Source organism: Equus przewalskii, chromosome 28 (assembly GCF_037783145.1).
Source record: "Equus przewalskii isolate Varuska chromosome 28, EquPr2, whole genome shotgun sequence".
Classification (NCBI taxonomy): domain Eukaryota; kingdom Metazoa; phylum Chordata; class Mammalia; order Perissodactyla; family Equidae; genus Equus; species Equus przewalskii.
Window position 1 is genome coordinate 5,722,241 of NC_091858.1, and position 27,471 is coordinate 5,749,711.

A 27,471-nucleotide genomic window follows, 5' to 3' on the forward strand; every position below is an offset into this window, starting at 1 on the left:
GGTCACCAGAGGGAGGAAGATGGGGGGATGGGCAAAAAAGTGAAGGGGATTAAGAGGTACAAACTTCCAGTTACAAAATAAATAAGTCATGGAGGTGTAGTACACAGCATAGGGAATATAGTCAATAATATAATAACTTTGTATGGTGACAGATGGTTGACAGATGGTTACTAGACTCGTCAGGGTGATCATTTTTTATAGGATATAGTTGAATCACTATGTTGTACACCTCAAAATACTACTGTTGTGCTTTGCTTAACAATGGTGGTACATTCTGAGAAATGCATCGTTAGGCAATTTCGTCACTGTGGGAACATCACAGAGTGCACTTACACAAACGTAGATGGTATACAGCCTACCACACACCTAGGCTATATGATACTAATCTTATGGGGCCACCTCACACATGCAGTCTGTCATTGAATGAAACGTCATTATGTGGTGCATGACTGTATAACACTGTGTGTCAACTATACTTCAACAAAAATAAATGAGAGGAAATTTCAAAATAAAATAAAACACAATTAGACATATATTTCTCCAATTATCAGCAATTTTCTACCTCCCCCACTCAGTTACTTTTACTTTTTTCTAATATTATATATTTTAAGTTGCATTTGTTCTGGTTGCTTCTACAGTAAGTCCAAAGGCCCTGAAACTGTCTTTCCACTGTGTTCTCAACATCTATCATATCTTTCTTTTAGTCTCTATGTCCCTTCCCCCTGGAATCTGAGAAAATTTATCAAGATTGACTTGCAGATTGTTTTTGAACAGACATCAAGGAGGAGCCACCCAACCAGGGCCAAAATGAATTTCCTATACTAGGACTGAGATAAATTGAGACATCCTAGAATCCACAGACAGAGGTCAAGAAGGAACCCTAAACACTTTGCCCTTCTCCACCCCTAACACACACACGTGGCCTTGGCACCACTATCTGCCTTTATCTCATTCTGTCCTTTATTCCTGTTTTCATCAATCACCATACGAAGCTGCAGCCCCTGTGTAGGCCCTTGTCTCCTGCACTCTAATACCCACGAGGCTTCACATGTATCCTGTTCTCTTACCATGCACTCTGGAAATCACAGTCCACCATCAGCAAAAACTCCCAGATCTTCAACCCCTTCTCTGAGAGTAGCCTTCACCTTCAAGCTCTACTTGAAATTCAGCCAGCCCCTGATTTCACAGCTTCCACTAGAACCATCTCGAGTGGTGGCAGCTTTTTCCCACAACTCTGATACATCTAGAGATGGAATCAGTGTTCTCCCTCGATTGCTGCTTTTAGGCCATTCTGTCTCCCTCCTTCCTAAAATCTCCAAGCTTTGAATCTTTTAACACGAAATTAGCCACTATCTTTGTTACTAACATCTACCAACCCCCAGGTTACTCCTTCTCATATCCTTCTTGCAAACACTTTCACTGTAACACTACCCTTGTCTTAATTTTTGCTGATTTCAATATACAGGTCGATAATCTTATCAATCTCTTGGGCTTTCAGTGGCTTGAACTCGTCTCCTCCAACGATCTTATCCTCTACCATGTCAATCACTCATGCCCACGATTTTAATAGACACCTTCTCATTACCAATAACCATAACTTACAATCTCATCTTTATGCGTTCCACTCTCCCTTTAGTATAGCTATAGTCTCCAAAATCTCTTTAATCCTACCAGGACATCCAATCCATTGATGTTTCCCCTTTTTACTTCTCTCGTCCCCTTGATGTCCTCTATTTCCTAAGCCTTATCCAGTTTAAATGTCACGGTCCACCAGTATAAGTACTGCTTTGCATAAAGGTTTGACTTCCTTGCCCCCTCTTACTTTATTGTACTTGGCCTAAACACAACCAACTCTCTTACATACCTATGCAATTGAATATGGCTGGACAAAAACACAACTCTATACTGATTAATCTCATTTAAAATTCATAACTGTGAATCTCAAGCGGCCCCATTAAAGCTGCCCAGGGGCCGGCCTGGTGGTGCAGGAGTTAAGTTCACACATTCCACTTCCATGGCCTGGGGTTCGCCAGTTCGGATCCCAGGCACAGACCTATACACTACTTAGCAAGCCATGCTGTGGCAGGCATCCCAAATATAAAGCAGGGGAAGATGGGCACAGATGTTAGCTCAGGGCCAGTCTTCCTCAGCAAAAAGAGGAGGATTGGCGGCAGATGTTAGCTCAGACCTAATCTTCCTCAAAAAAAAACAAAAAAGCTGCCCAGCAAACACACTCTACTGCATTTACTCTCCCATTCTACTAGATGCCTATTTCATACCTTCTCCTATTTCCTGAAACCCCCAACAGCTCCTCCCAATCCTGTGTTTCAGCTGAAGAACCTACTTCCTACTTCATTGACAAAACTGACCCACAGACTCCCACTACCACATCCCTCCATCTACCAGCAGCTACCTCCATTTACTCCTGTTACTTAAGATTAAGATACCCCACCACTTCTCCACTAAAGCAAAGCCCTCCACTTGTGCCCCAGCTCCCAGACCCTCTCATGTACTCAAGGAAGACTCTAGCAATGTTGCCCTCTCCATCCTAGATCAGCAATTTTTCACCCTCTACTAAACCAGTTCTATCAGTGTATAACCCTGCTGTAATTTCTTCCATCTTGAAAAAAAGAATCTATCCTGCCCGCACTGTTTTTGTACTTGCTGTTCACTCAGATACCCACATTGCTAACTTTCTACTTAACTTTCTTCAAGCATTTGGGCCAACGTCATCTCAAAGAAACTTACCCTGACGATACAAATTTAAAATTGAAAACTGACCTCTACCACCACCACCACACCACCCCTGGCCCTCCCCATCGTCCAATCCTGCTCTATTTTATTTTCCATAGGGTTTATCATCTTCTAACGTTCTATATTATTGATGTATTTATTATGTTAATAGTTTTTATTCCCCCATTAAAATATAAACTCCATGAAGGGCAAGTCTTTATCTAACTCACTGAGACATTCCAGATGCCTAAAACAAAGACTCCCACATAGTCAGGGCTCAATAATTATTTGATGAGTGAATGAATAAAGGATGAGTCCACCCTTCATCAGTTCTCACATCATTTTAAATTCCACTATGGCACTGTTTCATGACATTCCTTCCTTAAATCGGAAGACTCCCTTTTTCATCTTAGTCTCCTGTCTTATCACATTGTTGATTATTCATTTCTTGTTCCCTGAATTCATTTCTTCCTCAACTTCACTGTCCGCCAAAGCAAACACTAAATTTACCTCTCTCTCCTACAGGGAATCTATTACAGACTTATGACTTTTCTTGTGAATATCACTATTTTTTTATTAAGTATAGTTTTTTCATAAACACTATTCTATTTCTTCCTTTTCTATTTTTCAGCCTAGTATTTGCTCAAAAACAAATCCTGCAGTAAATTCAACTTGAGTGCTTCCCTTTACACCAGGATGTGATTAGAATTGTACTCTCAGATCTGAAGATAAAGAGCTGGCTAATAGAAACTGTTATGATTCTTTCAGTGCTCCAGGAGCTGGAGGGAGGCAGAAAGGAGTGAACACTGGGGGTCAGAGATACACCCCACATGAAATCTTCATCTGTGTTTGTTAAAGATGAACATCTTTCATATCTAATTTAGGATTGAACACTGGGGGTCATGGCTATACCCCACATGAAATCTTCATCTGTGTTCGTTAAAGACAAACATCTTTCATATCTAATTTTTCCTCTGGCTCAGCTTCTACTCCACATATGCATTGTGGCCATGCCCAGCTCTCTGCATAGCACTACTGCCTACTAAATTAGGAAGGAATCTTGTTGCCTTATGAAATCTGCATCAAAAAGCAGCCCAGCAAATTCAACGGTTTTGTTTGCCCTCAGACCCTCTATTGTAATTATTTTTGAACCCTGCCAAAGGAAGGGGTTCTAAGATCCCCCACAGCCTCTGGACTCAGACTTCCTGACTTCAAATTCCAGCTTTACCACTTATTTAGATGTGTGACCTCATCGCAAAAAGAGATAACAAGGTAGCTACATCTCATGAGGGTGTTGAGCATTAAGTGATTAGTATCTTTTAAGTACTTAGACCAGTGGCTAATACATAAAAAGAGTTCTATAAATGTTACCTCTTGTTTCTCCTCCTCTTTGTCTTCCCTCCCACATTTATCTATAAAATTGGGGATGTTAGCAGGACTGTGTCAGGACTTCTTTTACTTACAGTGACAATGCAGCACTTTCTCAAGGAGGAGTTTGTGAGTAAATACTCCAATCTAATCCAACCTGCACTGAATCTAGCAGAAACTCTTGCCTAGTTTCTACTTCAGATGAAAATTATTACAGGTTCTTATAGTTCTTTGGTCTGTCAATTGGTTTACAACAGAGTGTAGCTACATACCTGTGCCTACCTAAATGTTTCTTTCTTAAAGCTCCCTGGAATTATTTATTTAATTTAAAAATAGACTTTTGAGTGGTGTATCATGTAATTAATTTCAGGGAAGCAAGGAATAATTTTCCTGTTTTTTCAACATAAGACATGAGTATAGCACAGTTTAAGAAACACTGATCTAGAGATCTCGTCAAGATGGCGGTGTGAGCAGATGTTGAACTCGTCTCCTCCCACAAACACAACCAGGTTACAACAATTTTTGGAAAAATTACCCCAGATTGAAAACTGAAAACTGGATAAAAAGAATCCACAACAAGGGACAGTCCTGACAAGGCGGAAGAGGCAGATATTCCTTCTGGAGAGGAAAAAAGCCACCTTTGGGAGCAGCAGAGCTTCTCAGCTGGCTAGGCAGGAGACACCCTAAGGTACGCGGCCCTACCTGGAGGAGTGAGGTCCGGAGTGGGGGCGATACTGCTGTAAGCATCCTTCAGACTCAGCCCAACTGAGACAGGGGTCTTACTGTCTGGCTTTGCTGGCTATTAACTGCAGCGAGGATATCCCCAGAAAAGCTATCCACTGAAAGCCGAAAGGACCCGGGTCTTAAAGGGCCCACACACAAACTCACTCAGTGCAGCAACCTAGAATCACCAGAGAGAAGCCTGACAGTCCTTTGGTGAAACGAGACTCACCTGGTGGGCTCTGGGGGCATCTTGGTGAGAGCAGGGACCTCTCCGGATGCTGAGACATTGGTGGGGGCCATAGTTCTGAGCTGGTCCAGGCATGCTGACACAGACCTCAGTGGGTGCCAGTGAGGTTGATCCCTTCGCCTGTTAGCCCAGGGGTCTGCCACACCCACTAGAGCACAGATTTAACCCAGTTCAGCAAGGGCAGGCAACCAGCCCTAGGGACTGGCCCCACCTAACAGCAAGCCCTCAGGCTACTTTTCAGCCTGCATTGACTGGGTGCCTTGATCCTCTACAGGCAGGCCAGTGTGTCTGCCTCTGTGGGGCAGGGCCTGCGTGAGGACCAGGTGAACTGTTGGGGGGCATTGGTGGAGAGATGGGGGTCTCTGCAGTGCAGCATCAGGGTACGCTCCAGGGGGTTGAGAAGTATGCATGGACCAGGACTGTGTTGATGGTGTATGTAGTCCTGTCGGGGGTGAGGCTTATCAGTGACAGAAGACCTGTGCTTCACAAATAGATATAAAAAGGATCAGTCCCACCTTCCAAAGCCTGAAACAATTGAGTGTCAAGGGCCAGCCCCACTCAGCTGCACTCCTAAGAGAACTGACAACAGCCTTGTAGGCCTGAGGCGTATCACAACTGTAAGCCCCTGAGTCTAGCAACCAGCTACACTGGGTACCAACCCAATTAAGAGGAAAAGTGCAATAGGAGTGTGCTGATAGACTTTGTAGCCAAGGGTGCTGAGGCTCCACAAACCAGATTTACAAACAGCTGGCCAGGGAAAGAAAGATTAGACTCCCTGGGTACCTGCAGTGGGAGCAACCCTGCCACAGAAGAAGGACACAAGTAGCCCACGAAGGGGTCACTCCTGGTTCTTATGGACTGGTGAGAAGAGGGAAGCACATTGCTGGGCCTCATGAGGCATCTCAAACATAATGCCACTTCTCCAAGATCAGGAGACATAGCCGACTCACCTAATACACAGAAATAAGCTCAGTGAAAGAGGCATAACAAGGAGACAAAGGAATACATTCCAAGCAAGGGAACAGGACAAAACCCCAGAGAAAGGACTAAATGAAACAGAAACAAGAGACCTACTCAACAAAGAGTTCAACCAAAACATCATGAGGATGCTCACAGATATGGGGAGAAGAATGGATGAACACAGTGAGCACATCAGCAAAGAATTGGAAAATATACAAGAAAACCAATCAGAAATGAAGAATACAATACTGGAAATGAGCAATTCACTAGAAGGACTCAATAGCAGAGTAGAGGATACAGAAGAATGGATCAGCGAGCCAGATGAAAGACTAGAGGAAATCACCCAAGCAGAAGAGAAAAGAGAAAAAAGAATTAGACAGAATGAGAACAGTCTAAGGGAACTCTGGGACAATATCAAGCAAGCTAACATTCGGATTATAGGTGTCCCAGAAGGAAAAGAGAGAGACAAAGGGGAAGAAAATTTATTTGTAGAAATAATAGATGAAAATTTTCCTAACCTGAGGAAGGAAACAGACATCCAAGGTCAGGAAGCACAGAGAGCTCCAAACAAGATAAGCCCAAAGAGGCTCACACCAAGACATATTATAATTAAAACATCCAAAATTAAAGACAAAGAGAGAATCCTAAAAGCAGCAAGAGAAAGGCCACAAGTGACATATAAAGGGAAGCCCATCAGGCTATCAGTGGACTTCTCAGCGGACACCCTACAGGCGAGAAGAGAATGGCATAATGTATTTAAAGTGCTAAAAGGAAATAACCTACAGCCAAGAATATTCTATCCATCAAGCCTGTCATTCAGAATGGAAGGAGAGATAAAGAGCTTCCCAGACAAGCAAAAATTAAAGGAGTTTATCACCAAGAAACCAGTTCTGCAAGAAATGCTGAAGGGACTTATTTAAGTGGGAAAGCAATGACCACAAACAGAGTTAAAAAAAAATATATCAAAAAGACAAAACAACAACAACAACAAAAAACCGAGACAATAAAATCACTTGTAAGGTAAAAATATAGTAAAGGTAGCAGATCAACTACCTGTGAAAATACTATGAAGGTTAAAAGACAAACGTACTAAAATCACCTATTTCAATGATAAGAGGGTAATGGATAGACACACACTAAACAAGAGACTAAATATGATTTGAAAAACATATAATGTGGGAGGAGGGGAGTGAAAAAGTAGAGCTTTTAGAAGTAGGTCAAGCTAACGAGTCTATGAACTCAATATAGACTGTTATACGCATAGAATACTAAATAGGATCCTCCTGGTAATCACAAATCAGAAACCTGTAACAAGCAAGAAAAAAAGACAAAAGAAGTCAAACATATTACTAAAGATAGCCATCAAACCACAAGGGAAGAGAGCAAGAGAAAAAGAAAGGAACAGAGAAGAACTACTAAAACACCCAGAAAAAAAAGTCACAAAATGGCAATAAATACATATTTACCAACAGCTACTTTAAATGTCAATGGACTAAATACTCCGAGCAAATGCAATAGGGTGGCCAACTGGATAAAAAAACAAGACCCATGTATATGCTGCATACAAGAGAGACACTTCAGACCTAAAGACACTCACAAACTGAAAGTGAAAGGATGGAAAAAGATATTCCACGCAAATGGCAAAGAAAAGAAAAGGGGGGTAGCAATACTTATATCAGACAAAATAGACTTTAAAACAAAAACCGTAACAAGAGACAAAGACGGGCACTACATAATGATAAAGGGAACAATCCAACAAGAAAATATAACACTTGTAAATATCTACGCACCCAACATAGGAGCACCTAAATATATAAAGCAATTATTAACAGACATAAAAGGAGAAATAGTCAGTAACACAATAATAGTAGGGGACTTTAACACTCCGCTAACACAAATGGATAGATCACCCAAACAGAAGATCAATAAGGAAACACTCACCTTAAAGGACACATTAGACCAGATGGACTTAGTAGATATGTACAGAACATTCCATCCAAAAACCACAGAATACACATTCTTTTCAAATGCCCATGGAACATTCTCCAGGACTGATCACATATTAGGCCACAAAACAAGGCTCAATAAATTTAAGATCAAAATAATACCATGCATCTTTTCTGATGACAAAGGGATGAAACTAGAAATCAACTACAGGAAGAAAACCAGAAAAGCCACAAAAATGTGGAGATTAAACAAAATGCTGCTGAACAACGATTGGGTCAATGAAGAAATCAAAGAAGAAATCAAAAAATTCCTGGAGACAAATGAAACTGAAAACACGACATGCCAAAATCTGTGAGATACAGCAAAACGGTTCTAAGAGGGAAGTTTATAGCAATTCAGGCCTACCTCAACAAAGAAGAAAAATCCCAAATAGACAATCTAAAAGGGCATCTAAAGGTACTGGAAAAAGAACAACAAACAAAGCCCAAAATCAGCAGAAGGAAGGAAATAATAAAAATCAGAGAAGGAATAAATCAAATAGAGGTTAAAAAAAAAAATAGAAAAAAATCAACGATTCCAAGAGCTGGCTCTTTGAAAAGATAAACAAAATTGACAAACCCTTAGCTAGACTCACCAAGCGAAAAAGAGAGAAGGCTCAAATAAATAAAATCAGAAATCAAAGAGAAGAGATTACAAAGGACACCTCAGAAATACAAAAGATACTGAGAGAAAACTATGAAAAGCTATACGCCAAGAAAGTGGATAATCTAGAAGAAATGGATAATTTCTTAGAAACATACAACCTTCCAAAACCGGACCAAGAAGTAGAAAATTTGAATAGACTGATCACCAGTAAGGAGATCGACACAGCAATCAAAAACATCCCAAAAAATAAAAGTCCAGGACCAGATGGCTTCCCTGGTGAATTCTATCAAACATTCAAAGAAGACTTAATACCTATCCTTCTCAAACTCTTCCAAAAAGCTGAAGAGGAGGGGAAGCTTCCTAACTCATTCTACGAAGCCAAGATTATCCTGATACCAAAACCAGACACGGACAACACAAAAAAGGAAAATTACAGGCCAATATCATTGATGAACATCAATGCAAAAATCCTCAACAAAATACTAGCAAATCAAAGACAACAATACATTAAAAAGATCATACATGATCCAGTCGATTTCATTCCAGGGATGCAGGGATGGTTCAACATCCACAAATCTATCAACGTGATACACCACATTAACAAAATGAAGAATAAAAATCACATGATCATCTCAATAGATGCAGAGAAAGCATTTGACAAGATACAGCAACCATTTGTGATAAAAACTCTAAATAAAATGGGTATAGAAGGAAAATACCTCAACATAATAAAGACCATATATGACAAACCCACAGCAAATATCATTCTCAATGGAGAAAAACTGAAAGCTATCCCTCTAAGAACAGGAACCGGACAAGGATGCCCCTGTCACCACTCTTATTTAACATAGTGTTGGAAGTCCTAGCCAGAGCAATCAGGCAAGAAAAAGAAATAAAAGGGATCCACACTGGAAAAGAAGAAGTGAAACTGTCACTCTTTGCAGATGACATGATTTTATATCTAGAAATCCCTAAAGATTCCACTAAAATACTTTTAGAAACAATAAAGCAATACAGTCAAGTCACGGGATACAAAATCAACATACAAAAATTGGTTGCATTTCTATACACGAACAAGGAAGTAGCAGAAAGAGAAATTAAGAATACAATCCCATTTACAATTACAACAAAAAGAATAAAATACCTAGGAATAAACTTAACCAAAGAGGTGAATGATCTGTACACTGAAAACTATAAAACATTGTTGAAAGAAATCGAAGAAGACACAAGGAAATGGAAAGATATTCCGTGCTCTTGGATTGGAAGAATTAACATTGTTAAAATGTCCATACTTCCTATAGCAATCTACAGATTCAACGCAATCACTATCAAAGTTCCAACACCATTTTTCACAGAAATAGAACAAAGGATCCTAAAATTTATATGGAACAACAAAAGACCCCGAATAGCCAAAGGATTCCTGAGAAAAAAGAACAAAGCTGGAGGTATCACACTCCCTGATTTCAAAATATACTACAAAGCCATAGTAACCAAAACAGCATGGTACTGGCACAAAAACAGACACACAGATCAATGGAATAGAATTGAGAGCCCAGAAGTAAACCCACACATTTATGGACAGCTAATATTCAACAAGGGAGCCAAGAGCATATGATGGAGAAAGGAGAGTCTCCTCAATAAATGGAAAACTGGACAGCCACATGCAAAAGAATCAAAGTAGACCATTCCCTCATACCAGGCACAAAAGTCAACTCAAAATGGATTAAAGACTTGAACGTAAGACCCAAAACCAGGAAACTTCTAGAAGAAAACACAGGCAGTATGCTCTTTGACATCGGTCTGAGCAGCATATTTACAAGTCCCATGTCTGACCGGGCAAGGGAAACAAAAGAAAAAATGAACAAATGGGACTACATCAAGCTAAAAATCTTCTGCACAGCAAAGGAAATCCTCAAGAAAACGAAAAGACAACCTAACAATTGGGAGAAGATATTTGCAAACCACATATCAGATAAGGGGTTAATATCCAAAACATACAAAGAACTCATACAGCTCAACAACAAAAAAACCAACAGTCCAATTAAAAAATGGGCAAAAGATCTGAACAGAGATTTCTCCAAAGAAGATATACGAATGGCCAACAGGCATATTAAAAGATGCTCAACATCATTAGCTATCAGGGAAATGCAAATCAAAACTACAATGTGGTATCACCTCACTCCAGTCAGAATGGCTATAATTAACAAGACAGGAAACAACAAATGCTGGAGAGGATGTGGAGAAAAGGGAACCCTTGTTCACTGCTGGTGGGAGTACAAACTGGTGCAGCCACTATGGAAAGCAGTATGGAGTATCCTCAGAAAATTAAGAATAGATCTACCATATGATCCAGGTATCCCACTGCTGGGTATTTATCCAAAGAACTTGAAAACACAAAGGCATAAAGATACTTGCACCCCTATGTTCACTGCAGCATTATACACCATAGCCAAGACTTGGAAGCAACCTGGGTGCCCATCAAGGGACGAATGGATAAAGAAGATGTGGTATTTATACACGATGGAATACTAGTCAGCCATAAGAAATGATGAAATCCAGCCGTTTGTGACAACATGGATAGACCTTGAGGGTACTATGCTGAGTGAAATAAGTCAGAGGGAGAAAGTCAAATACCATATGATCTCACTCATAAGTGGAAGATAAAAACAATGACAAACACGCAGATAGCACTGGAGATTGGATTGGTGGTTACAATGGGGGAAGATGGGGGAAAAGGGGTGACTAGGCTCACATGTGAAGGGATGGACTATAATTAGTTTTGGGGTTGTGAACATGATGTAATCTACACAGAATTTCAAATATACTATGACTTACATCCAAAAATAAATTAATTAAAAAAAAAGAAACACTGATCTACAATACTATATTAAGAAGAATAAGAAGAAAGAATTCAGTTACTCACGATGCTCCTGAATTCATGATGCAGCTCTTTGCTCCACAAAAACAATCTCTCCCATCATCATGATTCATTCCAAGGTTATGACCCAACTCATGAGCAACGATGGATGCGAATGTCTCCACGCTGCTTTGCCCAAACTGTCCAAACACAGGAAACTGTTAAATAGGTTTATGAACAAAAAGGATATGTTTTGTCTCCCAGATTATTTTTCACAAAAGGAAATTTATCGCTACAATGTTGACAGACTATATGATAAATCAAGCATCCAACATCAGTCTTCATACATTGCAGTCTAGTGAGAAACTGTTGTGACTCAACACACGGATGATGGAGGCGGACCCTTTAAGCAATGGAGCAATTTCTTTAGCACCAATAGTCACTCATGGTGGTTCATGGAAAAACAAATTCATGGTCCTAATTTAATTTTCTTAAATAGCATCTGTATTTCCTTATCCACAATAAAGGACACATAATAAATATTAGAAAGCTTAATCCAGTCTCTAGGGAAAGAACACATCTACCACTCTATCATGCCCCTCATTATACCCAAAATATTGTTGTGAAGACTAGGGGAGGAAGTATAGAGTCAGTAAATGCTTGACACTGTCCTAATGCAGATGCCCAAAGTCAAACAGCAAAAACAAAAACGTACCACATTAATGCCACCTGCGTGACTCCTTGAACACACTGTCCCCACAAATGCCATTCCTGCAGTCCCACCAAAACCTTTCTTCCTAAATGAAAAGAACAGGTAAAAGTTAAAAAATATACTTGGGAGAAAAAGGGAATACATTGCTCCTATTTGGGTAATCTCAAACTGGATTGGTAGAACCTAAAAAAACGGGAACAATGGCAAAGATAAATAACATTTTAAAATCAGAATACAATTAAGCCTTATCTCTTTTTTTTTTTTGCTGAGGAAGATTCGTCCTGAGCTAACATCTGTGCCAATCTTCCTCTATTTTACATGTGGGACGCCACCATAGCATGACCACTGACAAGTGGCGTAGGTCCACACCCGGGAACCAAACACAGGACACCAAAGTGGAGTGCTCCAAACTTAATCACTGGCCACAGAGCCGGTTCCTATCTCTTTTTTATTATCAAAGAATGAGATTAATATTAAAAATTCATTTTTCAGACAAATGAAGATAAGTTTTAGATACCAAAACAAGTTTTCTTCTACCTTCTAAATGAAAAACCTTCCTAAAATGCATTACGTTTATTTATTCAAAAATCCTAGAAGCTGGGCCAGTGGCCTAGTGGTTAAGTTCACACACTTTGCTTTGGCAGCCTGGGGTTCACAGGTTCAGATCCCAGGCATGGACCTACATACCACTCATCAAGCCATGCTGTGGTGGCCTCTCACATACAAAATAGAGGAAGATTGGCACAGATGTTAGCTCTGGGACAATCTTCCTCACCAAAAAAAAAAAATTCTCATGAGGAAAGACAGGTAACAAACTCAGTGAACACATACAAACAGGAGGCCACAGGCAGGGAGCACAGGGAACAGAAGAGCCATGATGGCCTCCATGTGTCCTCAATCATCCCAGGCACACCTGTATCTCAGGACCTATTCCCTCTGCCTGGAACTCCCTTCTCCAATATACACCTCCATTCACTCCCCTGCTCCTTTAGGTCTTTACTCAAAAGTCATCCTCTCATTGACGCCTCCCCTTACCACGTCACCTATAATTTCAACCTCACTCCTCCAATAGTTTTACATCTACCCTCCCTGCTTTATTTTTTCCCCTTAACACTTATCATTATTTAACACATTACATATACTTATTTATCTCATTTATGGCCAATCTCCTCCACCAGAACATGAACTCGATGAGAGCAAGAATTTTTGTCTGCCTTGTTCACCACTATACCCCAGTGCCTAGGGTATACGCCTAATAAATATCTTTTAAATGAATGAATAAATCTCTGGGGCATCTGACCAACCAGGAGAAGAGGACTAGAGATCCTGACAAAAGGGAATTGCCAAGGAAACACTGCAGCCAGATCACCCTAGAGCAAATGTCATGGTCTCCAAGCCCCACTCATGGACTCAGTGCTTCCACAGGCTTTTTAGTGCCCCATCCTTAACCACAACCAACCAACCAGGGATCATCAGACATTTGGGAAACGCCTCTAACAAGACAGATGGAGACCAAACGGAGGGGAAGAGAGCTTGGTAGGTGGGGCTGGGCAGGCACGGGGAGATGGCTCCACACCTGTTCCTTTGATCTTTGTGAGCCAGACGGTATGCTCACTGGAATGAGGACAATTGCAGGTTCAATTTTACTAAAAATTAACAAAAAGCTTGGGACCAAACCTTTGTGATTATGGGGCCATAAAAATCCATTTTGCCATTTTCAGTGTCTTGCTTTAAATTAACTCACATAACAAAAGAAAACAAAATAAAATCAAGGGAAATCTCTTCTCAGAAAAAATCGTGAGCTTTAGGTACCATCAACATTGAGGGAGGCAAAAAAATATTATATAAATTAGAACAATTTTTTTGCAAAAAGCCAGCCTATCAAGCTAGAAAACTCTGAAGAAGGATAAAATGTTTTAAATATTTTTAAGCGAGAGTTTTGCTCTAAGTTTTTGGAATGTATTTGTATTAAGTGATTTACATAAGTTTAAATTTTATTATAGTACCACAAAAATGCTATGTAAAAGAAGAAAATTTTAAAAACATAGATCAGTAATATCTCAAAGAGAAAAGAAAAACCATTATATCCATGAAATAAGAACTTGATTATATAAAAATATTAAGGGGGACAAAAAGCTGTTAAATATTAAAAATAAGAAAGCAAAAATGAAAATCTCAATAAAAAGCTTAGAAGATAAATTTAAGGAAATATCCCAGAAAGTAGAACCAAAAGACAAAGAGAAGAAAGGGGACAAAAGGTAATAAAATTAGAGGACAAGGCAAAAGAAACTCAATAGACAAGTGACAGGAATCCCAGAAGAAATGAAGAATAAAAATAAACAGGATGAAATCAGCTACAAAATAATTTGAGAAAAATTCCTGAAACTGCAGGACATCAGTTTCAAGATTGAAATCATCCACTAAGAACACAGCACGATGAGCGACCAAGCATATCATCAGGAAAATTCAGAGGCCTGGCAGCCAAGAAGATCCTACAAGTTTCCAGAGAACCTAAAAAAAAGAAAAAACAAAGGCCACATATACAGGATCAAGAAAAGAATGGTCTAAGGCTTCCCAATAGTACTCCTGGAAGTCAGAACACAACAGAGTCACGCCTTCAAAGTCCTAAAGGAAAAGGATTTCATACCAGCCAAGGAGTCAAAACAGGTACTAAGAAAACTAGCAAGCACACCTCTGAGAGGCTGAGTTACTTGGGCACTAGGCTAATCAGAGGTCAAATTGAGGTAATTTTTAAATTCTGTTCTGAGACTGTGAAACACATCTTCTGACATGCAAGATGTCAAAATTTTTTCTTTCCATACGTATTCTCACAAGAAAAAACTAGAAAACATGCCACGCCAAAATGAGGAAGTAAATACAAGCAAGAAGCAGGTCATGGGATAAAGGTGACAGAGAATCCAACACAAAAGAGAGTTCTCATTCTCATACTGTCACTTGTCCTATGGTATCAAACTAAGTTTTCCATATCTAAACAAATGCCGAAGAACTTTAAGAAAATATGATTCTAATAAAAGAAAACAAGGAAAAATTACTCTGCCATTTCATTAATAGTACTTCTTTTTCCTGAGGAAGATTTCCCCTGAGCTACCATCCATTGCCAATCCTCCTTTTTTTTTTTTTTTTTTTTTTGGCTTGAGGAAGACTAGCCCTGAGCTAACATCTGTGCCAATCTTCCTCTATTTTTTCGTACGTGGGCCACCTCCACAGCTTGGTTGGTGAGTGGAGTAGGTCCACATCCGGGATGCGAACCCACAAACCTGGGCTGCCAAAGCAGAGCTCATGGAACTTTCACCACTTTGCCAGAGGGCCAGGCCTGATAGTACTTTAAAAAAAAAAAAAAAAAAAACACTTACAGAACTAGCTGTGCACTGTCATGTCTCCGACGTGTTATAAGAAACTTTTCCCGCCACTGTACAAAGTTCCCCAACACGTCATCAGCACCTCCAAGAATGCTGATCTGGTTTCCAGTTGTCCAAATCTCCAGTCCAACCAGCACAATTCGAATATTTAACATAATATACATCTAAGAAGAAAACAGAAATAAAAGTATATAAAATACATTAAAGAATACGAGAGTTTTTTAATTTATGATGAAGTCACACAACAACATCTATTAAAAATAGGACTCCTCCCCTCCAAAAAAAATATTTCCATCAATATAATGAGATTCTAGCCTCTCAAGGGTCTCGGTCTCCTCATCCATAAAATAAAAGTAATGTAATTTCAAAATTTTACCTTCCATTCCAAAATCTGACAAACTCTGGAAATTTAAAGTTTTTGGTAAATTTGGTTTCAAAACTTGCCCCAAACTAATACAAGCCAACTAATAGTCCATATTTACCTCACTTAATGTAAATATTCATAGATTTCACTACAGAAATATCAATGAGTTGGATTACAAGGTGCTACCCCAAGATCCTGTTGGAGGTGTTATGTAATAAATACACAGTGAACCACATTACCTTTCTAAACTTTTATCTAAAATTCTAATTGCATGTGCCCCATAGGTTTCAGATAAAGGATTATAGAACTCACATCTATTTCACAGAGATACTGGAAGGAATAAATGAGTTAACAGATGTAAAGCGCTTGGCTCGTTTCTAGCATATTATAAATACTCAGTAGGATGCTATCATCATCATTATTATTATGGTTGGTATTCAGACCAGGGGAAAGCCTTATAGATGAAATTATCTCATAAGAACATGCATCTGATTATTCAGTATCTCCTACTGGATGAATGAAGGCCAAAATCTCAAGCCAAAGCTCTGTCCCTCTTCCTCCCCTCCCACCCCTTCCTCTCCCCCACAAACACATTAATATCGTCATATCATGGTGTCAGAGGAGGAGGCAGCCTTATTCAAAATAAGATTCTCTCAGTAAACGTTCAAAGATCTTTTCATAAACACCAAAGTACCTTAGCCTGCACTCTGAAGATAAAGCAGATGCTAAGATGAAATCTCTTGCTTGTCTCAAAGTCTCTCTACAATTGTACTTTCTTTTCAAACATAAAAAGTTACAAAACAAACTAGAAAACAGAACCCTGAAAGATTGAGTTATTTAGGCCCTAGGATAATCAGAGCTCAAAATAAGACAATTTTAAAATTCTGTTCTGAGACTGTGAGAGGATCAGAGAGAATAATCCCAGCTGAAAGGAAATACGACTTACGCTATCCAAGTAGTTTGCTAAACGAATCATCTCTTCTCTCACTGCAGTCTGATTTCTCCCCATCATGTCATACTGAAAAGCACAACAGGAAAATTATCACCAAAGTAATTTAGAAAAAGATCTCTATAATCTGTTACAATAAAGCTAAGAATCCAAAAATTTCCTCTGAACCAAAAATTGAGGCATTTAGACATTCACCTGTATTTCAAATTAATAAATCTAAAGGATACATTTTAGTGATAAATAGGAATAAAAGAAAAACAGGTACAAGCATGAAATGAATAATAATGTAAAAGCACTGAAGTCTTCATTTTTTCCAAATTAGTACTTTGAAGTGAATTCTCTTCTTAATGCTCTTTTTATTCATTTTGATGCAAAAATATTAAGCATTTCACAAAGGTAGAGTTTGAAACAATCAAAATGCACAGATAAGGGAATAAAGACAATCTAAAGGATTTTCTGACCCTTTCACCCCTCAGGCTAAACACATCACCAATAAACCATTTCTAAACTCTGAGCTAAACTAACAATGAGAGATTAACCAATGAATGTTCACTAGTTGAAACATTATATGTGGGTAAAATATAGAGATATTTAAAAGTTTAAGCGTATTAAGCCAAATAGCTGACATGACTGATTCTTTTCTTTGAGACCTGGCTAAATCCAAACGTCTACTATTTTAACATTATTTTAATACAACCAACTTAACAAAAAGGAAATTTTTAAAAGAATGCATGGTTTTGCTCTGTGATAAGGGCATTAATATCAGAATATATCAAATCCCATCAATTAGGCATTTTATCATGGTTCTCCTAAACAAGAAAAAAAAATGTAATACATTTGACGAGGTTTGATGAAAATGGAACCATTTTTATTTTGAACCATTTTCTACCAGTATATAACAAATCTATCTGGAGAGCGTGATAAAGAAAAACATTTCAAATCTCTATTTTTGTCACTTGTTCCAACATTCTAGAGAAACTTTTTACCCATTATCTGGGGCAGAGTTCATGCTTGTTCATATTCCCTGTGCCTTTTCCTTCTACCACTTGAGGGTAACAAACCTATAATGAACAATTCTGAATATATCTCTATCTCAATAAATATGGCTTGTTCTCCTCCAACCTACACACAATAAGGGATTTTTTAAAACCATAAAAATCCTTGAAACTGTCTCTGCAGCTTATAAGAAAGGAATTCCAGTCATGTTAAGTTTCCACAAACAAGCCTTTCACACAAACAAAAAGTTGGCAATAAAAGACAAAACATTTCAAATAATCTTATGTGTTAAATTATATAGCAGCTATATCTAAAACTGATAATCCTGTAAATGCTGAAATAGACCCATTTCTTTTCTTAGTTAAGTTAAACACAATTCTTAAATATGAATAAGGAAAATTCCGGGTGTTATTCTGTATATTGAAATTAACAGTAAATGCTAAAATGAACCATTCTCCTTTTTCCCTCTAAAGCATGCCAGGAGCTGGAAGTTTTCTCTCTCTTTAAGCAAAGCAAAGGTTAGCTGAAATTCTAGAAGGCAAAGCAATTTTTATTAGTCAACAAAGAAATATCTGATTAACTGGTTTTATCACCACAATCCTGTACAGTCATTTGAAAAGTTCTCAAGGCTCTGAAAAGCAGTATAATTTCACTTAAATTCAGCATATGCAAATCACTCAAAAGAGCAGGAAAAAGAATCACAAGTGAAAAATAAAGTTAGAGGTAGTCTCATTTGCTACATTCAGCTTCTGGTGGAATCTTATGAATCTTAAGTGTGTTTAAAGGAAAAAAGCCATTTTAGTATTAAAATCACATTTAAGCAAAATCAATACAAATATACTCTATTTTATATTTCCTTCATGGGATGCTCACTTCTCATCTGCTTTTCATGAAAAAGAAGAAAAACTGTCACCAATCCTACCCTTTCCTTGTCTACAACAATGAACAGCTCCACATAGCGGGTCTGCGGCAGGACAGCTCTTCTTCTCTGTCAAAAACATGAACATCATAGAGGAAAAACAGTTAGAAGGCTGCACGACTTTCATGTGTAATGATCTTACCCGAATCTCTAGTCACTTATTTCAAGTCTGTTAAGAACATCATAAAATTATTATACTTACCACATCCTAGATCAATAAAACCAAAAACATATTTTTTTAAGTGATACCTCCTATTTGTACTCATCGAAGAAAAATTATACTTAAAGACAACGTGAGTTATTCAAGCTTCCAAAGCAGACTTACTGTTTTTCTAATATCAACCACACACACACACACACATTTTAATGGGAAACCCCATTACTATGTTGAGAGTGAAAGAAAGAATATCCACTAATAATCCAGAACAGAAGTGAGGACAACATTGCAACTTTAAAAAAAAAGACTAATTTTGTGATTTTACAGAAACTCATATAAAGTAGAGAATAAGCTAAAATTTAAATGTTTTCTAATGATTAACATTAAAAAGAACAGTTCAATAGTCAAAAGAGTGGATGGCAGGTGAGGCAATGAAAATAACACATAAACTAGTATGAGTTAATGAAAACATACAGGAAGAGGCGCACGCCTCTCCCACCACGGTAGCAGCATCTCATATGTAGAAGGTGCATTGCCTGCAGCAGAGGATGATCTATTTCTAGAAACACTTCAGTCTAAGAGACCCATGTCAAGGGTAAGTCAAGAAATCCCAATGAAGACCCAAAATAGGGATACAAACAAGTGTTCCTGGAAGACGTGAAATAACTAGTCCTAAAGCCCGACCTCTCTTTCTCCAATCCAGAGCTCAAGAATCACCATTCCAGTTTGCATAAAACGTATCCAAATAAAAAAATTCTACTGCTCTCTAAAAGACAGTATAACAGACTATTATGTAGCAATGATAAAAAGAAATACGATTACTGTTTAAGATTTAAGCCCCAGTTTCTAAAACACATAGAAGCTTGACTGTATCCAACTTGGTGGCAGGAACGGCATTCTGATCATCCTTTTATTCCCTAGTCCTTATGACAATGTCTGGCACATAGTTGGCAAAAACACAGCAATAATAAGTATTGGTTTAATGCACAAATACATGATTTTTTAAAACTCTAGTCTGAGCCAAGAGGAAATATATTATTTCCTTACTCGAAGTAGTTGAGTGATGCTAGGAGGCTCTTCTTCTTCGTCCTTTGTGGTTTCTTTCTCTATATCCTTGTTGGAAACCCCACATTTCAGAGGCTCGTTGTGGACATCATCCATTCGATAAAAGATGTGCTCAAAATGAGAGCTGTCTTGCAGGGGCTCAATCCCATAACTCACATTGTCTATGTGCAGCAGTCCTCTGAGTGTTGCGTTAGACATACACAATTTTTAAGAATGAAGAAAAAAATACACAGGAAAAGGAATCAGAAAACCTGAATGCAAGTGCTAGTTGTTAACAAGTGTAAGAAAGGGCAGCATGGTATAGAGAAAAATATAAGGCCTTAGAGTCAGGCAGACCTAAATTTCAAGCTCCACACTACTTACCAGCATTGCTTCCTGAACACTACTGAAACTCTCTGAGTGATTACTGTATGATGGAAGGCAAGACAGGCGAGCCAGAGAACCAGTCTGAATCACAAACGTTTCCTACCAACTGTGGGACTCTGAGCAAGTTATTTAACCTCTGCGTAGGGTTGAAAACTAAATATTTAGAACGTTGCCTGGCATACAGTAACTGTTCTACAAGTGTTATTACTTAAATAAAGCTAATCAGAGCCATCTTCCATAGTTGGTTTGAGAATTAAAAGTAATATTTATTAGTTCAATCAATCATTCAACCAAGCAATCAGCACAATATGACAATATTGCCAGGCCCTCAATAAATGTAATTTTAATATTATCATCACTTCACTTGAGACGTGATACAAGCCTCTGAACCTCAGTTTGTTCAACTCAATCTGGAGATAATGAGCCCCTTTTCACAAGCCATTATGAGACTTAAGTGAAAGAATATAGGTGAAAATTTATAAACACAAAGTGCTACAGAAATTTAAAGTATATTTTATTTTAAATAAAAAGTATTTATCAGTCTCAAAAGACAAAGTTTTCTTTTTAGATATTTAGATATTCGTTTACTGTAATAATTTCCAAAATAAACATGCCAAGAATGATCTCCGAAACACAGTTCTAAAGACCCTCAGCAACATCAAAGTAAAATCTAATTTTGTTAAGTCCTCCAAAATGACTTGATTTGGAAACAGAGATAGGTAAAGCGGTAAGAAATAGAGGAAAGAAAAAAAAAGCTGATACAGAAAATTCCTTACCTGAGTCCAAAACAGTCGCTAAGAGCAATGGATGAATTATAAACTCCCTCCACATAGCCCCGATAATGACAATGATTCTAAATGATAAAAATTATATTATCTTCAAATACTGTTACTTTGCTGAAAATCATCATAGAAATTCACAGAGCTAACAAAATTATTTAAAGTCAGTAAACTAAAATTTTACTTATATTATTGGCATCTTATAACATCACATGGCAGTCTTTGGACTATCTTCAGACTATCTACTATCGCGCTACAAGTACACAATGTTTAGGCAGAATTCCAGAGGATACTAAGTATAAACAGCTCTACCCCAATAACCTGTAAGCCTAGAAGCAAAACAAGATAACATTATGTCATGTTTAACATTTTAAATGACAGTCAAACCAAGAAGAAACAGTAGCCAATTGGCATGTAATACGGAAGAGGACCTTGTGACAGGCTAATGATACCAAGGGAAAAGAAAGACAGTATATGGGGAAAAAAAGGTGATTTTGATCAGGTGATTTTCTTTTCTTCCTACAGGTATATTGATTATCTTATTATTATTATATGCTATACATTTAGCCATATTTAAAAACCAAAGAGACTTTATCCTTAATTTTGAGCAAGAAAATGACTAGTGGAAATACAAGCATAATATCACTTACTAATATCAGATTTTTTAGTACACAATGAGATTTTCTGATCTTTAAAACTATTACAAGACACTAAAAAAAAACCCAAGGTGGGGAGGTAGGGGGTTGGCTGGTGCTAGCCATACCAGATATTAAGACATATCACAAGGCCTTAACAATTAAAACAGTCAGGAGCCAGTCCTGATGACCTACTGGTTAAAGTTCAGTGTGCTCTGCTTCAGCAGCCTGGGTTGGGTTCCCAGGCACGGAACTACACCACCTGTCTGTCATTAACCACGCTGTGGTGCTGGCGGCTCACACAGAAGAACTTACAACTATACACAACTACCTACTAGGATTTGGCGGGGGGAAAATGAAGAAAAAAGGAGGAAGATCAGCAACAGATGTTAGCTTAGGGTGAATTTTCTCTTGCAGAAAAAAAAAAGTCAGTATAGTACTGGTGGTGCATTAATTGAGAGAGCAACCAGTGGAACAGAACACAAGTCTCAAAATAGACCAAAGCGCATATGGAACTTTATATGATAAGAGTGGCATCTCAAATCACTGGGGCAAGATGTACTTTTTAATAAATGGTGCTTGGGCCACTGGTTAGACTTTTGGGAAAGGATAAAAATTGGATCCATACCGCACACCATCCATAAGAACAAACCCCAAATGGATCGAGAATCTAAACCCCAAAAAATGAAACCATACAAAACCTAAAAGAAAACAAGATTCAATTCCTCTTCAACCCTGGGTGTAGAAAAAGGCTTTCTAACTATCACTCAAGATCTAGATGCAATAAAAGAAAAGATCGATAATTTTTACCATATAAAAAAAGTTTTTTAAACTTCTACATGGAAAGAAACATGAAAAAACAAAGTTAAAAGAAAACTCACAGACTGGGAGAAAATATTTGTAACATAATAAACAAAAGGTTAATACCCCTAACTATAAAGAACCCTTAAACAATGAAGGGGAAAGCTTAAAAACTCAACAGAGGAAAGGAAGAGGCAAAAGTCACTATTTGCAGATGATATGAAATTATATAAAGAAACTCCTAAAGACTCCAACCAAAAAACTGTTAGAAATAATAAAGGAATTCAGTAAAGTTGTAGGACACAAAATCAGTATACAGAAATCTGTTGCATTTCTACACACAAACTATCAGAAAGAGAAATTAAGAAAACAATCCCATTTACAATTGCATCAAAAAGAAGAAAATACCTAGGAATAAATTTAACCAAGGAGGTGAATGACCTGTACACTGAAAACTGTGACATTGAGGAAAGAACAGAAGAAGACACAAATTAATGGAGAGATATTTCACGCTTATGGATTGAAAGAATTAATATTGTTAAAATGTGCATACAACCCAAAGCAATCTACAGATTCAAAACAATCCCTAAAAAATTCCAATGGCATTTTTCACAAAAATAGAATGAACAATCCTAAAATTTGTATGGAACCACAAAAGACTCCGAATAGCCAAAGCAATCCTGAGAAAGAAGAACAAAACTGGAGGCATCGTGTTCCCTGTTTTCAAACTATATGACAAAGCTATAGTAATCAAAACATTACAGTACTGGCATAAAAACTGACACACAGATCAATCGAAGAGAATAGAGAGCCCAAATATAAACCTACGCTGATATGGTCAATCAATTTACAACAAGGGAGCCAAGAATATACAATGGGGAAAAGACAGACTCTTCCATAAATGGTGTTAGGGACACTGGATAGTCACATGCAAAAGAACAAAACTGGATGACTATCTTACATCAGACATAAAAATTAACTCAAAATGGATTAAAAACTTGAATGTAAGACCTGAAACCATAAAACTCCTTGAAGAAAACATAGGTGGTAAGCTCCTTAACATTGGTCTTGGCAATGAGTTTTTGGATCTGACTCCAAAAGCAAAGGTAACAAAAGGAAAAATAAACAAGAGGGACTACATAAAATTAAGAATCTTCTGCACAACAAAGGAAGCCATCAACAAAATGAAAAGGCAACCTACTGAATGGGAGAAAATATTTGCAAGTCATATATCTGATAGTGATTATCCAAAATATATAAAGAACTTATACAACTCAATAGCAAAAAAACCACAACAAGCCAATTAAAAAATGGGCAGAGGATCTGAATAGACATTTCCCTAAAGAAAACATGCAGATGGCCAACAAGTACATGAAAAGATGCTCAACATCACTAATCATTAGGACAATGCAAATCAAACCACAATGAGATTATCACCTCACACCAATCAGAATGGCTATTACCAAAAAGACAGGAACTAACAAGTGTTGGTGAGGATGTGGAGAAAAGGGACCCTTCGTGCACTGTTGATGGGAATGTAAGTTGGTGTAGCCTCTATGGAAAATAGTATAGAAGTTCCTCAGAAAATTAAAAATAAAACTATCTTGTGATTTAGCAATTCCACTTCTGGGTATATATCCAAAGAAAATGAAAACACTAACTCAAAAAGATATATGCACTCCTCTGTTCACTGCAGCATTATTTACAATAACCAAGATATGGAAACAATCTAAGTGTCCATTGATGGATGAATGAATAAAGAAAATATCATATGTATGCAATAGAAAATTATTCAGCCACAAAAAAGAATGAAATCTTGTCATTTGCAACAACATGGATGGACCTTGAGGGCATTAAGCTAAGTGAAATAACTCAGACAGAGAAAGATAAATACCATACAATCTCACTTATATGTGGAATATAAAAAAAAAAAAACAAGCTCATAGATATAAAGAACAGATTGGTGATTGCCAGAGGTAGGGTTTTGGGGGTAGGTGAAATGGGTGAAGGGAGACAAAAGGTACAACTTGTAGCTATAAAATAAATAACTCATGGGGATCAACATGCAACATGGAAACTATAGTTAATAATACTGTAATGCATATTTGAAAGTTGCTAAGAGGACAAATCTTAAAAGTTCTCATCACAAAAAAGAAATTTTTGTAATAATATATAGTGATGGATGTTAACTATTGTGGCGATCATTTCACAATATATACAAATACTGAATCATTACATTGTACACCTGAAATAATAGAATGTTGTATGTCAATTTTATGTCAATTAAAAAAAATTTCTGGGGGCCAGCCTGGTGGCGCAGCAGTTAAAGTTGCACATTCCACTTCTCAGTGGCCCGTGATTTGCCAGTTCAGATCCCGGGTGCGGACATGGCACCACTTGGCAAAAAGCCAAGCTGTGGCAGGCGTCCCATGTATAAAGTAGAGGAAGATGGGCACGGATGTTAGCTCAGGGCCAGGCTTCCTCAGCAAAAAGAGGAGGATTGGCAGTAGTTAGCTCAGGGCCAATATTCCTCAAAAAAAAAAATTCCTTAGGAGGCTGGCCCAGTGGCATCATGGTTAAGCTCATGTACTCCACTTTGGTGGCCTGGGGTTCACAGTTTTGGATACCAGGCATGGACCCACATGCTGCTCACCAAGCCATGCTGTGGTGTCCGTCATACAAAATACATAGAGGAAGATTGGCAAGGATATCAGCTCAGGGACAATCCTCCTCAAGAAAAAGAGGAAGATTGGTAACAGATGTTAGCTCAGGGCCAATCTTCCTCACAAAAAAAAAAAAATCATTTCTTAGAGGGACAAAAAAATTAAAAAACTAAGCAAAAGAACACAGACAGAGGATTCACAAAAGAATATAAAAATGCCCTTACATATGTGAAAAGATTTTTAATTTCATTCACGATAAAGTAAAATCCATGAGTCTGCATGATACAAACAAATGACAAGGGAAAACTCTTCCCTACAAGTAGAAAGCAACTAATGAATATAGAAGCACAATGAAATTAGGAAACCACCATTTCAACAACCATCCTAATAACAACTGATTGAGGCAAATACTAAATACTAAAACTAGTGGGTAAAAAGTTGAGAAGTAAGAGGATATTCACATAATACCAAAGTAACCATAATATTAATTAAAAAGGTAAAAACAGTAAGTTTACAGAGGAGACAGCTGGCAGACAACTCCTTAACCAAATGATCAGCAGCACATGCTCGCTGCTGCGATACACTGAGGACCACTCAGGAGCACTCGGGTGGTATTCCTACCAAAAGTGCACGATCTGAATCTGATCATGCATAAACACCACACAAACTCAAATGACAGGACAGTCTACAGAAAGGAGGCCTGTACTTCTCAAAAACGCAGTGTCACGAAAGACAAGGGGAGCTAAGGATTGCCAGGTTAAAGGAGACTAAAGAGACATGACTCCCGAAGGCAACACGTGAACGTGGATTTCCTTTGGCTACAGAGTACATTATTGTATAGCAGACAAAGAAATACCAATGAGATCTGTAGACCAGACGACAGTATGGCTTCAATGTCAACTTCCTAATTTTGATGACTGTACTTTGGTTACATAAAAGGATTCCCTGTTTTTAGGAAATTTACTCTGAAGTATTTAAAGGTAAAGGGACACCATGTCTCCAACATATTCCTACAAGGTTCAGGGAAAAAAACAGAAGAAAGAAAGCATAAAGCAAATGTAGTAAAATGTTAACATTTAGAGAATCTAGGTGAAGGGGATGCCTCAATGTCTTATATTATTCATGCAACTTTCCCTGTAAGTCTAAAACTGTGAAAATAAAAAAATTAAACCATTATTCACTGAGCAATACAGGCTGAATTTCATCATTTTACCACTTTTTCTAGTGTGGGGCAATTCACAACCACTAATGCTTTTCTTTCTAGTGTTTTGTAGTTAACGTGTAGCTTTGATATTGCCTTCTTCTCACTAGGGAAAATAAATACCTTCTACTACTACGGATGAGGTAACACTCACAAGATAGTAACACAGTAATTCAGGCAATGATGGACTGCACATACAACGGTGGTCCCACGAAATGAGTACCATATAGTATACTCTGTGATGTTCACACAAAGAAACAATTGCCTAACGACACATTTCTCAGAACATACCCCCGCTGTCAAGCGACACGTGACTGTAATAGAAGCTCTCTTATGTGACATGACTGAAATCCAGCACTTGGTTACTTAATCTACCACCTTGATGGTATTTTTTTAATAACTAGGTTTTATTAAATGCTTCCAAGGCCTTCAATTTAGTTTTAAAAAAATAACAAATCATATTCCATAAGTTTACAAAACACCTAATTAAATGCCATGATTACAGTAAAGTTGCAAATGGCATAAACAGTTTTGGAAACATACAAACTGTAGGCAAGAAACTGAACTAGTGGGGGCAGCAGTGCACAGAGCTGTCGGAGAACAGCCCGCGGGCCACAAGAGCCCAGCGAGCCTCGGGCAGCCAGTGCATTTTTCAGAGGAAACAGAGCATTGATTTATTAAGGGAGTTAGCTAAGAGGCTTTCTAGTGTGCTTGCAAGGTACCCCGAAGTTCTAAGGCAGAGCAATTTGGAGCTTTATTTCACACAGCAACTCACAGAAAGTGGTTATTGAAACTGTTTCCTTATGAAAAATGGCCTTGTGAAAGACACGGATGATGAAAGCCAGATAATAGCTTTACAAATTACTTTAATCGTATACAACACATCTTTAAATTTTCTCAGTGTAACTTAAATTGCATTTTATAGACAAAAGTATATGTCATTATGATAACTGACAATATAGCCATACACAAAAAAGTCCCAATACCAGTATTAATTTGTATCT

General features: G+C 37.9%; 1 protein-coding gene across 2 annotated transcripts in view; it reads right to left on the reverse strand.

Moving 5' to 3' along the window:
* ADAM9 (ADAM metallopeptidase domain 9) overlaps positions 1–27,471 on the reverse strand; it is a 164,334-nt gene that overhangs the window by 92,884 nt on the left and 43,979 nt on the right. For both annotated transcript variants that reach the window (XR_011534352.1, XM_070598850.1), the window contains exons 5-11: positions 21,165–21,241; positions 20,005–20,200; positions 18,804–18,869; positions 16,883–16,954; positions 15,567–15,736; positions 12,196–12,277; positions 11,547–11,680 (exon numbers count right to left, since the gene is read on the reverse strand). Coding sequence is in view for 1 of the 2 variants with exons in the window: in XM_070598850.1 (XP_070454951.1) it covers positions 11,547–11,680; positions 12,196–12,277; positions 15,567–15,736; positions 16,883–16,954; positions 18,804–18,869; positions 20,005–20,200; positions 21,165–21,241 (797 nt within the window). In the remaining variant the exon portion in view is untranslated. The remainder of the gene's footprint in view (positions 1–11,546; positions 11,681–12,195; positions 12,278–15,566; positions 15,737–16,882; positions 16,955–18,803; positions 18,870–20,004; positions 20,201–21,164; positions 21,242–27,471) is intronic.